Below are 19,241 nucleotides of genomic sequence, written 5' to 3'. Positions count from 1 at the left end.
GACTTTGCTTGCCTGGTTAACATGCATTCAGAGTAAAGAAAAGAAAATGGTGAGACAAACAGTGTTGAGGAGCACCCCCCCAGAAACATGCTAAAAACAGTGCGTTTACAAAACATGAACATTTGTCTCAGTAGCTCTGAGGAAAGAGAAGGTTGTTGATAAAAAAAATGATAAAATCTTGATGACATTTTGTCCAAGTTAAGTCACCTTGTAGCCTGAACCCCAGTGTTTTAGAGCAAAAGTTTCTAATACAGTTTCCTGAATTCGGTGCTAATTCTGAATATGCACAATTCGGAATTAGGTTTTTTTGCACTGTGAGTCAGAAATTCATAAGCACCCTTAGTTCCAAAGCAGAACAAAATTCAGAAAAGTATGTATGCTAATTGTAAACAGTATTTGTACTGCTAGTATGAAATTACCGAATAAATAATCAGCCCTAATTCACTGAAATGTCTGTATTTCCCAAAAACAAAGTCAGGAAAAAGGTGATAGCGGTTCTTCCAGCTAGCATGCTAACGTTTGCTAATTAGAACTAAACACAAACGGTAGCTGAAGCTGATGGGAATGTCATTAGCTTAGCAGGTATTTGGTCATAAACCAATGTATTGGTGAAGTTAAGATTTTGACCTGATGGTGGCGCTAGAGGAAATGTTGGATCCCCGAGGTTTGTGCGATTCATCCTGAGGGAAACACGGACATGTGTACCAAATTTCATGGCAATCCATCCAATAATAGTTGAGACTTTTTGACCGACCGACGTCACTTGAGCCATGTCACCAAAATTACTAAAAACAGCAAACGAATCCCCTCATGTATTAATTTTTTGAGTGAATTTTATTTATAATCAAAAACGCTGACAATGTTTTGTTCCTTCTGGGCTATTGGGAAACTTTGTGGGAAATACAGACATTGCTGTTTGTTTTTTTTGAGGCAGAGCACCCAACCAAAGTTCAGTGCAAGAGAGGCGCACCGGTTTCCTTTTATCAACTTAAAATCACCGAAGTTTCACCCAATTCAGTACTGCAGTGAAAAGAAAAAAAAAAAGCGTGTGTGTTTGTAGTGAGCAGACAGCCAGCAAATGACAGTGATGGGGATGGGAGGCCAGCACTCCTTCGATAAAGCCTTGAAACAGAAGAGAAAACAGCAACCAAAGAAAGCGAAAGATAACAGTGAGCTACCCTTTTTTTGTTGTTGTTGTGTGGTTGTAGTGCATGCCAAGGGCCAAGCCAAGCAAAGCGGACAGCTAGGGATGGTCGCAGGTTTAAGGACGACAGTTGGCAGGTTTGATTTTGCTTATCGTGTGTGTAAAACCGTGAAAGAAAGGAAGGAGAATGATATAAAAAAAAATGAAGACTGGGAAAAAAAAAAACAAAAAAAAAAACAACCCATGACCAACCAACAGAAGTAGCGCAGATAATGCATCTTCAGTAGAAATGTGGACACAGAGGTTAGGGTCATGTTCTTCATTTCCCTAACGTTTTATCTTACAAATCTATTCAAATTCTTGGTCTTCCACTAATTGTAAATACAAAAGAGAATTACTACAAAGGTTTCTACCACAAACATCCAAATTGCAGTGCAAGTTGCCCACAAGAGACCCATAGACAGAAATCAAATGAAAAAATGAAAAAGTGCTCCGAAGAAAAGGATTTCAGCTCGGCCAAAACCGAATAAGAAGGCAGACTGACATTAGCTACAGCAATCCTCCTCCAACAGATCCCAATAGCTTACACATTAAAGACATTTTTCTACAAGTCAAGTGTATTATTCTATATAATCCATTCTCTACCAAGAACATTCAAATATACTGTACAATTAAAGGGGAGTATCTCACGATTTGCGTCATCGTTGTGGTCTGACACAGTCCAAGCAATCACATACTGCTTCACAAACTTTATATAACATCCGTTCCCCTTTAAACTTCAATTCTTCTCATTGAAATCCCTTTATGAACTCCAGCTATTATCTTAAAGCCCTTCTATTGCACAAGACAACAGTCAAATAATTATAAAAGTTTGATTTTTAGAGAAAATGCTACATTAGGGAGCTACAAACATCACTACTACAAACAAGAGTCCTGTTCAGGTATAATTACACAGCAAGGCAGCGGATCCTGGTCAACTCATCAGCTTTCAGGACAAGCTATCAAGCGTCGCATTTCACCCAAAATCAACGCCACCCGGGAATCAATTTATCTCTTGCTTCACCACCTTAATATCTCGACAACAAACCTTGTTTTTTTTTCTCATTTACAAAAGGTGAGCTACAATCAGCGGAATCCTAATTTCTCCTAAAAGGAACAGACTGACATGGATTATATCAATGCTATCAAATGGTTACTGAGAGCAAGAGTTGTAGAAAATTCTTCCTCACAAAAACTACAATTCTACACATGAAGGTTTTCCTTTATATTTCTATGACAATGTCCTAACTTCCCTACAAAATCTGTATTATTCACCTGCACATATCACTATACAGTTTTTAAATTATGGCACGCTGTAAGGAAGGTTTTCCTTCAAATATTAGAAAGAGCTGGCAAAATTGCCCGGAGGATTTTAAAATGACTCTCCGTTTGACAAAAAGCCAGCAAAAGGTTTTTACTATGTGTAAATTAGACTAAGGTCAGCAGTGTGCTAAGGAGCTTGCATACAAAATTCAATACAAAAAATTGTGGGGGGTTTAGAAGCAATGGACGTTTTGATGCTTCATCTAAAAGCCAGGCAGGTGTTCCTATTCACAGTTAAAGAGCCCACAAAATATATTACATTCCAAAAATATGCCGGAGCCTTTGCTCGAAATGTTTTGTTCTAAAGGTGTACCAAAGCTTAACGAGCGTAAAAACGGAAACCAGAACTACTTCTATTTCAATATTCAAACACTGATGGAATGGTTTTCAGTCTTCATAAATGTAGCTGGGTGATAGATTTTTGAAAATTCTCTACAAGGATAAAACCAGCTTTACATAGTCATTTATTTGTAATATACTAAATTAAGATATTACAATTCCTACATAACAAGATTATATTTATTGTGCATAATAATGGCTAATTCGAGGCTTCTTATACCGGTCCCTCTCAACAGCTAAACACTCGACTGCCTATATCTTCCTCATTAAAGTGGTAACCACCTTCCTCCGGTCCCCCACCGTCTTCCCCCTCCTCCAGCTGCAGACTGCCGAAGGAGAACTTGCTGCGAGGCAGCGGGGACGAGTTCACGCCGTTCGAGTTAACCGAATTCAGGGAGCTGACGGCAGCGGGGTTGCCGTACATTAGCGGCTGGCTGTACGCGCTGCTACCAGTGTCCGACTCTGTGTCACTGGTGTCAGTGCCACTGCTGGTGGACCCGTCGATCATCTGTACCGGCTGTTTTAGATTGTTGTGGTTGTTGGGTTTTCCCTGACGGCCAAACAACCGCTGCACCGTACTGGATCGTGCCTGACCTGAAACCATGAGGTTTCCTGCGTGATTGCCGTTAGTTATGATCATTCTTCGCTCCATCGGGGCAGAACAAGGGGCTTGTGCCTGAAGCCCGGGACGATGAGGGTCACGGTGGTGGACTGGAGTAGATGTCAGCTGGCTAAGAATGAATGGATCAGTATCAGAGCGGTTCCTCATGTTGTTGTTACTATAAGGTTTGGCCAAATGTGGTGGTGTGCGGTTTGAGGTGATCGGGGAGTAGCTGCCGTAGTGGTTTGGCGGGTGGGATGACGACGGGACAGTGGGAGTTTCCCCAGGGGCCGCTCCGGGGCGTTTACTGAAATAATGTCCGCCGTCATCCCAGCGCGGGCCTGAGCGCGGCTGACCGTGGCCGTTTGTCATCTCGGCGTGACTGAGCGAGTTCGTGCGGTGGTGGAAGCTGCTGATCACCGGGCTGGAGCACTGGCTGCGCGCCCCAGTTCCTAACGGTCGACCTATCGCAGCGCCTCGCTTGTCTCGACCATGAAAGATCTCATCCAACAGCGTGCTGTGGAGTGGGAGACGGCCGTGAAACGAACCTCCATTCGACAAAATTTCATCATCTGTTAGCTCGTGACTCAGACTAAACTTGTTAGACACTGGAGACTGATCTATATTGTTTCTGTTAAAAAGCATGCCCTGCTGTTGAAGCTGCTGCATCAGCCCCTGGTGATTGGTGTGGTAAAACCCATTTACAACCCCAAACAGACTCCCAGTTTGCCCCCCATTGCGACTGCTACCCCCATGCCTGTTATTATACGCAATAGGCTCATCCTCATTGCTGTCATTTGCATTGCTGTGGCCCCTGGTAGCCCTGTTGTACTTTGTCACATCACATTCACTGTCTATGTCGCTGCAGTCTATGTAAGGAATAGAAGAGCTGCTGCCTTTGTTTGCCCTGCAGGATGGACCTGGGTTGAGGAGCTGCTGGTCCATTACTGATCCAGTGCCGTGGTGGTTCTGTCTGGGCTGAATCGGGTCTGAGCTGGGCGCTGCCGGTATGTCTTGGAAACCGTTGGCCGGGCCTGTCAGCGGTGGCGGCTCCTCTGAACCATTAGATTCAGCTGGATGGCCCAATCTGGCTGAGTCAGGCTGGTCTGCCAACGGGACAGACATGGCACTCTGCAAATGAGGAAGGGAAGAAGAAGACAGAGTATGGGGAGAAAAGGGCTTGATGGGTTAAAGTGGAGCAAAGGAAAGAATGAAGGCGAAGCTTTTTAAAAAAAAATAATGTAATTATCTGGTCTCTTAAACTGAATTACAGATATGGAATCATTTGTTATTTACAGGAACAGCCTAAGAGAAAGCACGCACGCACGCACGCACACGCACACACTCCCAGCAGCTGCTCGGGATAAAAACAGTTTTGTACTTTTGGTCACAGAGCAGCTCCAGATTTAAACAGAGAGATAGAGAGGAGTAATAAAACCAGACACAAAGAGCCTGTAAATGTGTACAACCTTTTCAAGGACATAAAAGAGACAGGATAAAATGCAATAAAATAGGCTATCAGTGAATAAAGGTCAGTGTCTGTTGTTGTTAAATTGCGTAGTACCTCTTTTGGCACTTGTGATCTGAGAGAAGAAGACTGAGGGGACATGCTGCTGTTGGACAGAATCTTACTGTGCTTCCTGAAAAGAGTAAAGGGGACAGATGAAGTCAAACCATATGCAACTAATCAGCAAACAGAGAAATTTGATTACTGGCTTGTATTACTGCTACAGCAGTAATATCTGTGGATTTGTTGCAATGTGATGGATGCTGGGTGGGTTGGGTCTGTTTCATGCAATGATGCTTCTGTTGTCGGAGTAATCTAACAAAGGAGGGAGCTTCACCTTTCAAATGGAACTTTCTTGAGCTCAGAGTCTTTCACATAATCGATGATCTGCTTCTGAGTTCGACCACTGCGAGTGCAAAGAGAGAAAAGCAGGTGATGGAAAAACAAAATAAAAGACAAAAATCCAAACGTATAATAGCTTCCTCTCCTCCCTTTCCATCCACTCCTGACCTGAACCGGAATGAGGATCCTCTGGTGAAGAGGATGGGCTTGGGTTTGGGCTTAGGCTCCTCGAAGAGCCGGAAGAAGGCGTGATACTCCACGCAGATCTTCCAGAAGACCTTGCAGCAATCCCTGCTGGCCATGGCAAACTCTAGCGTGTCGTGGTGGGCATTTTGCTGGAAGACGCGCAGGCAGATATGAGTATGGATGGAGGGAAGAAAAGACACAGGGCAGATGTCTGGATTACCATGTAATGTTAGAAGGAAGAAAAGAAGGAAGAGGGAAGGGAGGTACAGAGAAAAGGAACAGAAGAAATAGAAAAAGGGCAAAAAATTAAGGAAAGTCAGAAAGGAAAAGTGCCATATAGACTTACAGCGGGATCTGCTCTCAGCTTGATTAGGAACCTTTTGCGTTTGAAGCTGAGCTTGCGAATCTTGGACCAGTTGAAGGCATTGATCTTTGTGTACCCCTAAATAAAAGGAGATGATATTATGAGAAGCTGACTGATATTCATGAGAAAACCATTATCTAACAAGGGAAAAGATAAGAGAATGAATTTCGATGGGAAAAAATCCCTTTTTTAGTATGGTTATTTAATTTTCCCCAAAATACACTGTTTCAGCTTGACTCATTTTGACAGCTTCTAAGTATACAATAACATATCCTCCATGCCCAAAAATGTAAAGTATGTTATTCTTAGAAATCAAAGACAAATAAAATGGATCTACTTCCTGGACACATCTACATACTGTCCCATTTTGGATAAATAACACACTAAGCACAAGCAGAAACTACTATTCAGTGAATTCTCCCTCCCTGCTAAGATGGGTGGAGGCTTACGACAAAACCTCAAGGGCCAATTAACCAAGTTGTCACATCAGCTAAATTTTCAAGATCCCAGCACTGTCTGAAAACTTGTGAGAAAAATCAGAAATAGTGCAGAGTAAACGTAATTGGGGTCTGTCCGGTCAAAAGAGGGTGCATCATCTCTTTGATTCCAAACATAATACAGAAAGGTGCCAGAAAGCTTTTGAAACGAGGCATGGCCTTCATTAAACCGTGAAAGGCTGACTGAAGCTGTGCCGCAGCAACCATATTAATGCTCGAACATGCAGTTGAATAGCTCGCTATGACTTTGTCTCAGTTTCTGTATTCACTCAAGAAAACCTCCCACCATGACTTGAGCAGATCACAATATTCCTATATAATGTATCTCCCTTTTTCAGAAACTATCTACAGCTCATACCAGTCTGTTCAAAACTAAATTTGGAGCCTTGTACTTTTCTCTGCAACAACCTCAAACTAAAAGATTCTTATCAATTTTTTTTTTTCCACCATGTTTTGGAATGAAGCAATATGTATAATGCAGAATTGTCTTTACTTAAACATGCAGGCAATGCATGTCAATGTGGTACTAAAATTATTTTTATTATAGGTTTTCTTTGAGAATTTCTTTCCTGACCAATTTTAGTTTTCTTTCTGTTTCCACTTCTGCCAGTTTCCTATTATTGAATCAATTTTTATATATTTATGGAAACACTTTACCTTAACCCCCCAGTTAGCATTTCTAAGCAGTATATAAACTTTTACTAAATGGTTTATAACAGACTACAATGTAGTTGTAAGCAGATGTAAGTGTTTATTAATGTATTGTATTTGAGGCTTGTGTAACAAAACACACTTTGCTGTAAGTAGGGGTAAGTTGCTTTATAAATTTGTCTGATTTTTCACACTCAGCGAAGAACTTTCTTACTCCTAGGTTGTCTCTTTCTTATGTGGGACTCTTACAAATTTGATAAGTACGGACCCGGTAATCAAAGGTTTTACCTGGAAAACCAGCACCCCCGTGTGTGCCACGGCCAGGCTGAGCTTAGTTCCCTCTCTGTCCTTGGCTGGGTGCAGACGAACACCGTACATCTCCAACCGCCGAGCGATTTCCAGCAGCTGGTAGTCGGACTCCGCTGGAGTCTGCCCGCTGTGGAGGAGAGTGATCAATCGATCCAGTAATTATCCATCAGTCAACATATTAATCAATCAGCAGCTCATCTTACTCTTTCTCATGCTGAAGCCGTTAGTTTGTAGAGTAAGCTTCTCCATACACTTAACTCGCTCATAGCGCCGGGCATTGTTACCATGGCAACAACCAGAGGGATTTTTAGCACACTTTCCTGAATAATTTGTCAACATCTAGGGCTAATCAATATCCTTCACCAAGTGGTCGTGTGCCATTGTTTGTACTGTATGTACCGGATGCTAGACATGACCCATTCCAGGTTTCTATTCCAGATAGATTGCAAATGTAGAAACAACAAACAGTCTTAAAAATACACCACAGGATCAGATGGCGGTGCCCCCTGTGGCCGGAAAGAAAGCTGCCGCAAAAGAAGTTTGTTTCCTCACAAAATCTGAAAATAGCTTCCTGTTTCCTGTATAAGCTGCTGAAGTAGCCACTTCCTTCCTGCGTTGGCAAGGGGAGGTCAAGGGACAAGAGGAGAGAAAGGAAGGGAGTGGGAGAGCAGGAGCCCACAGAGAGAGAAAGGGTGTGTGGTGCAGAGTGTGACCATGAAAAATAATCAACAAGTCGGAGGTTTGGTTTTCAGCTCCTATCTGTGGTTGGTAGGGTTTCAGGGGAATTTACATTTCCAGAAAACAAGAAAATGCATTTGTCGTTGATTTGCAAAAAGCGACGAGGAAACACAGCTTCGGTGTAAATGAGAGGAGATGTGTGTGTCGTTGTGTGTGTCTTTGTGTGTGTGCGTGTGTGTGTGTTTGTGTGTGGTCCCAGTGGCATAGAGGGAGGGCCAGTAGTACGTTTGCAGTTAATCTCTCCCCCACAGAAGTGGCTAAGAGTGTGCATGTGCACGAGTGTGTGTGTGAGCCGTTGTGGTTTAAGAGATAAACATCTCTGCAGGAGAGAAACGTACAGGTTGGGTGTAACTGTGTAATGGGTATGTGTGTCTGTTTGAAAGTGCTTTTAATAAACAGATAAATATCTCTACTGTGAAAGTACATGTGCTCTGTGTGTGTGTGTGTGTGTGTGTGTGTGTGTGTGTGTGTGTGTGTGTGTGTGTGTGTGTAAAAAACAATGTGTCCTGGCACCTTCAATCTTTAATCCTGCCAAGAAACTGATCCCCAGTCAGACTAAGCTCAGGTCAGTATTGTTTTCCAGGCAGGGACAATCTTGACCAGCTATTTCCAGGTAAATAGGGCTGCTCCCGTAACTGTTAGAATGACCTAAATTATTAGTTCATCCTTGGTATTAACGCTAAGGTAATGTGTAAATCAGTGCAGTACATGTTTATCATTATTGAGCAAATTTCCTTACATTTACAAGTACATCTAAGCCTCATAGATATAATATGTGGGATATAATATGTGCACAATCACTGCACTGAGCAATTCTACAGAATGTATAATGGTATATTACTATTAGAGCTGAAAAAGTGTGATAGTAATAACCTTGGATTTTGAAGCCTGTATGCATTTTGCAGACATTTTATAGACTAAAGCAGCCCTGATTAGTGTATACGTAAGCACTGAATATTTTATATGTAAGTCCATTTCAATGTTTTCCACTGTACACGTGCAGTTTCAACAGCGTACTGAAAACACAGCAGCTTCTGTGCAGAAATGCATGCAATAACTCACACATGCTTGCGGTGGCAGTCAGTGATCTTGTCCCTGATGGCGTCCTGGTCGGGCAGGTACTTATTGTGGAGGAGATGCTGCCAGCTCTGGGTCTCGTCAAAGTCTCCTATCTCCGCTGGTGGACCGGGCGGGAGGGGGGAGGAGAGGTGGCAGAAGCGTGAGATTTCAATATTTATTTGGAGTGAAAATGAAGAGAGGATTGGGGTGAGATGGGGAAGTGGGTGAAGGACGAGGTTAAGAGAAGATTAAATAAAGACGCGGATTGTTGAGGAAAAGGAGGCCAAGGAGTTTTAAGGAGGGATTGAGCAAGAAACAGACAGCCATTACAAAATAAAGAAAATATACATTGTGGAATTGTATATTGTATAACTTCTATGATTTATTATTCATTTTGTTCATTTTAATCCTATATACACACACACTATCTCAATCTATTCTACTGTAGATCAGATCAAGTGCGCTGATGCGTGCATCTCCATCTGTTCAGCACCAGCAATAATAACCCCTCATACTGTACCACCAGCACACGCACACCAGCACTGAAGGTTACCGCGGCAACCCAGTGATATTCCTTAAGCATGCTGTGCTGTGGCCCACTCGTCAGTGAGACTGAATCGAATCCGTAAATTCTATATCCTCCACATACGGTGCTGAATAGCAATGGTCCCTGAGACGAACGCAGGCGGCTTAACCAGCAGGTGCGCGGGGCGGTGGTGCAAATACAAATGGAAGGCTGCACGCTGAGGAGGAGCACGCGTACAGTGTTCATTTCATTCAAATATCATGCGTAAAGTCACTGGTTTCAAACGTAAAAGGGAATACTGATGATTTATGTAGCTGACAAGACTGTGGAGTAAAGACAGAGTGGCAGGAGGGCAATGGTCTCATGCTGGCAAGCATCTGCCCTGCTGGAGCCGAATCCCAACAAAAGATCCCAACTGTGAGATCTTCTTCCGATTCATTGTTAAATACTGAGAGAGACAGCTTTGTATTAAAATGACGCACTTTTTGTCATTTATTCAGTACATATCGGGTCACGGTAACAGCTGCTTGAATATCCCATATCTAGGCTTTGCTGATTTACGGTCAGTCCTCCACATAAGTGAAGCACTCGGGCCATTTTGCCATCACATTTAAATAACGTGATGCGTATCTGAGAGGGACTTGTTGTTTACAACTCCTGCCACACAGCAGTTGTGCGCGTGCACCTGTGTGTGTGTTGCACTTACACTGAATGATGTGGGAGACCATGAGGGCAGCGCTGGTGTCGTTACAGATCAGACGACCACAGGCAAGGTCGCGTTTAATCTGCAGGGCAAAAAGATACCTGGAGAAAGAAAAACGGACACAGGAGATAAAGAGAGATTGAAAGACAGTGAAACATGGAAGAGTGTGAGGGGGATGAAAAGAAGGGAAGCAAGTTATTAGGTTAATGCACCCTCTATAAACTTAACAGCTTACAATGTTAAAAGCAATTCCATTACCATGAAAATCTTGGCATTATGCACACTCAAACACACACACACACACTGCGGATACATTGCGTCTACTGACTTCAAACTAATCCCTAATTGAGACAATGCCCTTTACTGTTAATCATTATACAGTCTGCTACGTGTAACATGCCCTGCACACTGACACACACACACACACACACACACGTACATATTGCCAGGGGGATGATGCCGCATTTTAATAAAGAAACGGCAGAGAAAGACAGAGAGCGGTGCGTGTTAGTGCGTTGAGACAGCTGGCTTAAAAACCTACTATCAGCTAGAAGAGAATAATATACCGATTCAACACAGACACGCTCAATTGGTTCTGTCTGCTAATAATTTGTACTTTTCAGTGTTTTTTTTTTGAGGGTTTGTTGCATATTTTTGGGCGGCAATGAAGGAAAGAATGAAAGAACAGACACCATCTTTGAGCGAAAAGGATAAAATTCACCAGGACTAATTGAAATTTTTCCCATATGAGTGCTTTTAAACACAGCGCCTGGCTGATTCACCAACTCTCTAACCACTGTGTAAGGGCGATAGTGAACTGGCTGCCTGAGGTACACATTCAGAGGGAATCCATGTGCGCATGTGTGCGATAAATGGTCCACAGAAGCTTTTCATGTGATATCCAATTCAACCATTTTTTTAACAGTTTGATTAGCTGCTAGTAATTTAATGAGGAAATACCAGTTCAAACTCGTAAAGATACTCTGTTATGCAGAATGCAACCTTGCTATGTTCAGAGATTAGAGTGCTATTGTAATATATTAGCAGCATGAGAAAGAATAAGCAGTAAAATACAATGATTTGTCTTTGAAATCTCTCTCCGTTTATCTACATTACACCTAACCTCCATCATACTGGAGCAACAGTCATTGGCCAGTGTCCCATTTTAATTAAGGGCTAATGACAACCTGATCTGTCCTCCGTCTGTCTATCTACATATTTGGTCTCAGTGTGCCCACGTTAGACATCAAAGGAAACACTGACAACAGTAAAACACTGCGAGAGCCAAACAAAGGATGAAAAAAAAAGGCTGTGTGCCCACTTCCTGTTTAATGCTGGAGTCAGCTGGCACACTACAATACAATATGAGATCAGTGGAATAAACTGACCAGCCGAGAGGTCAATCAAGCCCAATGGAAAATATCAACAGCATTCTGAACTGGTCATGATATTCTGTTGTTAAATTAAAGTTATAATACTTAAGATTGAAGTCCTGGTTGCTGTGGCAATATTTGTGGTTACTGGTGGTAACGGCAAATGTGGTTTGATACCACAGTAAACACTGGCTGAGCAGCTACTCTGTCAGAAATACAACACAGGAGGAGCTGGCGTGTCTGTTTACAGTGCAGCCAAACAAACTCGCGCTGTTTTAGTAAAGAAATCGGTGAAAGATTTCTCTCGTCTTATCTCATCGTGAGTAAATCCAGCTGGGCAGTTTGAGGGGACCAGGGCACTGTGGGAAAAATCATTCTCCTATGTTTCGGTTATGTGTTGGAGAACGGTGCTGTCCTGAAGAGGTACTGAATTGGCTTAAACAAACAAAGCAGTTGACTCTGATGAGCTAAGTTAGACTAAACAAAACAAAGGGCAGTCAAGATGGTTGATGATAGATTACATTTTCTAAACAAGTGGGTTAAAAGAACTGTGGGCAATAGGTGGGAATGTGAAAATTTGGCCTATATAATCTAATCTTCTTCCTCCTTCTATAGATAAACCTGGCTGTCTGAGATCACTTTAAGATTAAAATATGTCTACCAGAGTAACATCAGTCTTTTTACAGTAAAACAGCTTGTTTCCAAAAAGAAGTCAAAGCATTCATCGTCTTTTAACTGGTTTGGAACATCAAATATTTTCATGAGCCTGGTTCCCAGATAACTAGAATTTCTTTTTTGGATCCAGAAAAGAACCCAAAAAAAAAAAAAAAAAAAAAAAAAGAAAAAGAAAAAAAAACTTGTTAGATGTTGTGGCATGTGGATATAAATGTGTAATAAATGGTAAAAGGAGGCCCAAGAACAACAAAAAACATAAAATAAAATGTGAACATACTGTGACAAGGCCTCTGCTTTATGTTCAGATACAGATGCAAACCATAAACAGTACTTAAAATCCTCCTGAAGGATTGACAATTCTCTGGCCAGAAAGAAAAAACCAATAGCAAAACAACATGATTTTTAACTTAAGAAGTTCTTCCTCAGAAAGGTGTGGTTTCTGTTTCGAGAGACGTACCGAGTCAGCTCCTCCATGAGCTGTGTGTGGTCAGGAGGGAAGAACTTCACCACAAAACGAAGGATGGTGTTTTTAGGCCCTGGAGGAGGGAAATAATGAGATATGGTTAAGAAGGAAGGGGCGGGAACAGAGAAGTAAAGATACAGAAAAGAGGCAGACAGAAATCATTTTAACACCACTGTTGTGTTGTATATTCTCCTATAAACTCCAGCATGACTGGCTGTTCTCACTGCAGAGACCCTCAAATTCAAGACTTTTTATCTGTTTTGAAAACGATCACTCAGTGATGTTGAATTACGAAATCCAGCAAGGACCACAATCTAACTTTACATTTGTGACACCATACGTTTTCATGAGATGGTGCGACTTGTTTCCAATTGCAGTTTCATACTCTTGGTCATTTCTGTGCAGGCATCTGAAGGCTGAAAGATGAGCCAGCGTCTGCGAGCTACTTACGTCGGATCTGTTTCAGTGTCGGCTTCAGGAGATCCAGCCACACCTGTGGAGAACAAGAGACCAACTTTACTGTCATTATGGTGTCTCAAAGACTGATGTTCTCACTGGATTTTTTCACTACAGTGCAGTGGTCTCTCTGTAAAAGGTTGGTTTAAGGCAGTAGTTCAGCCGCTAACCGTTGGGCAACTTCCACAAATATTAATTGTGGAATACTGAGGGATTGCTACAACCACAACATGTGGAAAAATCTTTCTAGCTGTAACTGTGTAAGCCTAGTTTATGTGTACATCAAATGGTATATCAATACCAATTATTATTGCTATTAAAATCGTCTGGTTTGATTTATATTGGTTGGTGTAAACATGAAAACGGTCTTTAAACCCTTATAATAAAAGGCAAATAAAATAGTTTAGTTCAGTCATAGTTCAGCTCTGGTTTCTTCAGCTTTGTATCTATCAACATCTACTTTGGTGTATAGCTTCATGTATTTGAGCGTGTGTGTGTGTGTGTGTGTGCATGTGCGTGTGGTTTGTGCGTGTGCATCTTCCTCTGTGCTGAAAACATTACATCATTTGTTCCACTGGTCCACTTTGAAGCTGTTCCTATGCCCAAGGCACCAACACGCACAGTGTGTGTCTGTGTTTGAATACGTCGAAGCATTTTTATGTGCATATTGATAGATGAATGGATCTGTGAGCTACAGACTGGCTGTCCTCTTCCAGCTGTTGTTTTCCATTATTTCTAGCTTTTTCACACGCTGATGGAGACTCCACCAGCAGCCAGAGACAGTAGCATCTGGAAACTACAAACACAACCCCCGGCATTTACACCAAGTGTGCAAATTATCACAACCTGCAGCTCCTTCCTGAAATAGGCAGGAAAAAACTGAGTCCCGGAGAAAGCTGTGATGTCTTAAAGCCACACAGATGCAGATGAAAGGTAGAAAGGCGAAAAGAGAGATTTTTGCAGAGTCCCCTTTTGGTACATCAAGTGCTTCCATTACATGTGACTCATCACACCCTTTGAGTGCAGATTGTGCACCATGTGATTTATGATTAAGTTAACTTGTGGGAAAGAGAGAAGGAAACCTTGCGTCAAGCACTTAGCAAAGTGGAGGGGATCTTCCCAACCACAGAGAAGAAAATCCTCCCAATGTACTGTGAAAACATCTTAGATGCTAAATGTAGATCTGCGTGATTCATGTGGTTTTAAACCAACACTCCACAACAAACAAGTAAATAATCTGTTAAAAGTTTCCGTTTTGGTTGTGCTGGCAGACAAATGTAATACAGTATTTACTATTTATCCTTTGAATTTTGTAAATAAGATCACAGTAATACCAAGGCAGGAAAATGAGGCTTTCTAGCTAGAGCTTCTTGGAGAAATACTGCTCTAACAAGAGTGTAAGAGTAAAAATATATTATATGTTTATTGTACTTTAGAGCAAATGATTTGATCTTCAATTCAGGACAGATAATCATAGTGACAGTATAAGAAAATGACTGAAAATTTAACTTTTGCCATTTGTCAATCTGCAAAAATAACAAGTGGAATAACATCACCTATGGTAATAAATACCACTCTGTGTGAGTAAGTAAGTGTGTGTGTGTGTGTGTGTGTGTGTTTGTCTTACTGTCATCTTCCGCTGGTCCTGGTACTCCAGTCCAAAGTAGTCTCCCTCTGTCAGGTTGAGATGGGCACAAACCAGGTCAAACAGCACCTTGCCCGGGGAACGTTGCTGGAGGAAAGAGAGGGGAAGGTGGAGAAAAATAAACGAATTAGATTTAAGTAAAGATGGAACTGCGGGGCAGAAAAGTAATGCAGACGCCACAATGTCACACAGCATCTCATTAGAGGGAATGCTGGTAATGGAATCTTCAAAGTCTTTGTCTAAGGTCATTTTGAAGTGATTTAATCTACTAAGTTTCCACATTTGTCATCTACCTTTCCTTGGAAATTAATTTTAAAAAAAGAAGCTGATAAAATCAAGTGAGTGGAGGCAAGAACACCAAAAAATCCTGATGCCATTTTCTCAAACGAGCCTCCCCAGATTTAACAAGCTGCTGACCTTTGACCCTGATGTGAGGTCTGGGCTTCAGGTTTGGTTCTAATGAATAGCTGGAGGCCCAGGCTCAGCTGGGGAGTGTTCTAATATAACCAAAACACCCCGGGAAAAGTGCCAGTGTGCTCCAATGCACTAGTATCAGCTGTGCTCTGTTTAATGATGTAGCTATACCCAATGCTGCTACGTTTGCATGTATACCATTGTTTTCTCTGGATTCATTCAGCAGCGGGAAGCAATGTAGGCATCAAGCAATCTCTTCTCCAGAATTTGGGATTTCTTCGATGCCACCAGCAAGCACAAAGACCAAAAGTGGGGCCAAACTAGACACAGACCAGACATGAAAGCAAACCCAAAATTAGCACAGAACAATTTTCCAAGGTGGTTCGAGCTGAATGGTACCACCCTGTCAGTCTGCAGAGCTTCTGAAGAGATACACCGTACTATTATACATCCAGTGACTCACTCACGAGGCTCTAGTCAAGTTAATGTGTAGTTATGAAGACAGGCATTCCTACCTTTGGCAGGCACATACACGCAAAAACACAGATTATGACTTTATCCACAGATCTGAGATCGAGAGCTGTGCTATAAACATCAAATGAATTCATGCTTTACTCGCGGACAAAACTTGCACTCTATGTACACCCTGAGATCAGAGAAGATAAGTGGTGGTGTTGTTGACTGTTGCTGTGCATGGTCACATGCCTCTGTGCATTATATCATGCTAAATATTGTGACTATAGTTTGGTTTTATTGTGCCCTGAACATGCAGAAACAAAGACTTTGAAATGAAATGAAATAAAACTAACTATAAATTGAATATAACTCACACAAGGCAATATGCATAGAATATAACTTATTTCCATCGTGGACTAATGTGCTTCTGCCACATTGTAACACCAAGGTTGTTACATGCTTTTCCATATTTCCAAAAGAGTTTTCCAAAGATCCAAAACACCCACATATATGAATTTCAAATATGCCTAGTATTAAACCTACACCGGTCTTTTTTAAACTCAAACTCCTGTAATTTGTCTGGTGCCAGGCTATTTAGGCATTTATACACATGTCTTACTGCTAAATACTGAACTCCATTAGCAACGTTTAACTATTTCAGTGATTTGGAATGTCCGTTACTTAAATGGGTTATTTTATTGTAGTCAAAAATGTAACATATAATCTTACTTTATATCTGTTAGGGGCCTGTTGTCGCTTAGGAAGGCCACGGTAAAAGAAATTACGTGCAAAGTTAATTCATGATTGTATAACAGCTTTACATATCACTGACTGTCTCTGCAACTAATATCAAGAGGCATTTTTTCTTCTAATTTTATTCAGCCATATAAAAAAAGGACAAAGTGCCCACAGCCTGTGCAGGATAAAAACAGGATAGAGCAATAAAGTTCACAATAGACAGCACAGGCTGGAGACAGCACTGAGAAGAAAGACGAGGAAGAGAGGAATCAGAGCAGTGAACGCCAAGGTGTGAGCCAAGTCTGTCACCATCTGGCTATCGCGTGTGTGTGTGTGTGTGTGTGTGTGTGTGTGTGTGTGTGTGTGTGTGTGTGTGTGTGTGTGTGTGTGTGTGTGTGTGTGTGTGTCCATCTGTTTCTGTGTGGTCAGACTGTCTGTAGTGACACACACACAGTGCCAAAGCCCCCCCCCCCCGGTAGAGGTTTAGACTTTAAGACCGAAGAAAAGAAGAAAATTAGGACAGAACACAACTTCTGTTTCCTAAACTGATACTCACACAAATTGTTGACAAATTGTGCTTTAAATTTGTTTTCAAAGCAACTCTTGAAAAAAAAAAAAAAAAAAACCTTATGTGAAAGGTAGGGAGGCGAGAGAGCTAGGGATGTAAACTTAGCACCTATCACCTATTTCCCTCTCTTTTTGTGAACCCCTTTATGTAACATATTTGAAAGCAAAAAAAGAAAAAAGAGGAGAATAAGATATCTGTAATGTTTGGAAAGGGGTCCCAGCAGTTCATCTTGTACAAAAGAACTTGAGGAGACTGAGGCTGAATTCCAAGTGTGCTTTGGGCAAAAGCAATTTCCTTCAGTATCAGCAAACCCCTCTCCAATAACTAGGGTAAGCCTAGTGCATGCATTAGGGAGATATCCCATATCACATTCAAGTAATGTAAGACACTGGAATGCAGAGGGGAATGGTGGTGAAACCTTTAAATATCAAAACCAGTTATAATAACAAAGCCTTCGCGGGCGCATGATGAGTCACTGTACAGCTCGCTGTATTCTTGTCACAGCTGTTGTGCGAGGATTAAACACCTTCGCTCAGACATTCTTTGTTTCATTAAAGACACACCGAAGCTGTCGTGAACCTGACAGCTTCGGGTCTGAGGCAAACGTGATCCTAAACGCCGAACAGCAAACTGGCAGTCACGAGACAAAGGTCCAAATCTAAATTTAACCTAAACTGTGTGGAACTTGTGTGAAAAGAACTCTTAATGAAGAGGTGTGGAAAGCAGGATCCCAACCCGGCTTAAAACCCGATAGGCGCGGTCAGATTTAGCTCTTTTCGGGCACTGAAGCAAAGCTCTAAAAACAACACACAGTAGCTGGACAAATCAACTGAATTTAGTCGACCCAGAAGTAGGCTTCAAATTTCAAAGTTATATGTAAAGAGAGCACGGAAAGTGGAACTTTTAAAAGCCTGATAATCTCATAGATGAAACGTGTAGGTTTGTAAAATCCATACCATATTTAAGCTTATCAAGTGTTTTGGGGATTTATGTTAAACTAGCATTGTTTCACTCTCACGGGATAGTTTCAGTGGAGAGAGAGGAAATGAGAGAGAGAAGTGGGACGAGGTGAAACAAAACACCTAGAACTGATTATTTACCAGCTGGAACAGACACAGAAGACTCAAAATACTGTGTAAACCTTGGCGGATAACGGCTCCCTTTCAGTGAGAGGTACAGTTTCCTGTCATCTGGGATTACACCTTTTATGTTTTCCAGTCCGACCACTCAGTTTCTAATCCCCCTTCGTCAGCCAGGGCCAAAACACGGCAGTCTTCCAATGTGATCTCCTAAAGTCTCGGCCAAGGTTTCTACTCCCTCCTCATGCAACGCTGGTGTTAACACATGCAGTAAACAGCGGTGCAAACGTGGAGCACACGGTGCTTACTAAATGAAAGTGGTATTTAAAAATGGAGCAGTCCAGCCTGTTCTCATGATCTGCTCTGATCTTGGCAACAGTCTCAGCAGAGGAAATGGACACCCAGATGAGGTCAAACGTGATATATATAGGTTTTGTTTATAATGAAACAAGAGAATAAAAATAGGCCCGGTGTCGCACTAGCTGGGGAAGGGATAGGGAAAGTAAGGGCACCTCAGGGAAATCTCCTCTACAAGTTTTACATTTTGAAAGTTTGGTAGCCTAAAAATAACCAGTGTACATGCGTGTGTTGAAATCTTTCAGCTGAACAGAGCAGACTAGGCCCGGCAGAGCCCAGACTCGGGTCCTTTCATTCCAAATCACAATCACTTCATTCAGCAGCTTCCATCAATGAGCCTTTCTTAGTCAGCCAAAAACACACACTTGTACACATTCGCTTACACACAGAGACAGATACTGTATCTTGGAGCGTGATTTTTTGTCTTTTCTAGATGTGGGATGATGTTTTACAAACCCAGACATATTAAATGCTTTCTCTGTTGCATTCGCAGTGAAACATCCGTTGGCATGTGCACTCACATGCAGACACACAATAAAAGAGCCTGAAAGAAACTGTTGAAGTCCGAATTTCCTGCTCCAACTCCAGATTGTAAAAGCAACCTGCAAAGGCCAAGGTCGCATCCTTAAAGGCAGGGTCCAGTTTCACACAGCTGTTCTGTTTGGGCCTTACCCCAACATGGCTCTTCT

The 19,241-nt window shown here is 41.9% G+C and overlaps 1 protein-coding gene across 4 annotated transcripts in view; it reads right to left on the bottom strand.

Moving 5' to 3' along the window:
- The window catches only part of LOC120798085 (FERM, ARHGEF and pleckstrin domain-containing protein 1-like), a 55,663-nt gene that overhangs the window by 14,346 nt on the left and 22,076 nt on the right, over positions 1 to 19,241 (bottom strand). For all 4 annotated transcript variants that reach the window (XM_040142099.1, XM_040142100.1, XM_040142101.1 and 1 more), the window contains 11 exons: positions 14,923 to 15,027; positions 13,290 to 13,332; positions 12,834 to 12,912; positions 10,332 to 10,429; positions 9,103 to 9,217; positions 7,282 to 7,429; positions 5,828 to 5,923; positions 5,464 to 5,630; positions 5,291 to 5,359; positions 5,011 to 5,086; positions 4,367 to 4,577 (listed from right to left, as the gene is read on the bottom strand). In XM_040142099.1, coding sequence (XP_039998033.1) covers positions 4,367 to 4,577; positions 5,011 to 5,086; positions 5,291 to 5,359; positions 5,464 to 5,630; positions 5,828 to 5,923; positions 7,282 to 7,429; positions 9,103 to 9,217; positions 10,332 to 10,429; positions 12,834 to 12,912; positions 13,290 to 13,332; positions 14,923 to 15,027 — 1,207 coding nt within the window. The remainder of the gene's footprint in view (positions 1 to 4,366; positions 4,578 to 5,010; positions 5,087 to 5,290; positions 5,360 to 5,463; positions 5,631 to 5,827; positions 5,924 to 7,281; positions 7,430 to 9,102; positions 9,218 to 10,331; positions 10,430 to 12,833; positions 12,913 to 13,289; positions 13,333 to 14,922; positions 15,028 to 19,241) is intronic.

The sequence above is a fragment of the Xiphias gladius genome, chromosome 13 (assembly GCF_016859285.1).
Source record: "Xiphias gladius isolate SHS-SW01 ecotype Sanya breed wild chromosome 13, ASM1685928v1, whole genome shotgun sequence".
Lineage (NCBI taxonomy): Eukaryota > Metazoa > Chordata > Actinopteri > Istiophoriformes > Xiphiidae > Xiphias > Xiphias gladius.
Note: the sequence above shows the minus strand (reverse complement) of the source record. Positions and strands in the feature narration are given on the sequence as shown.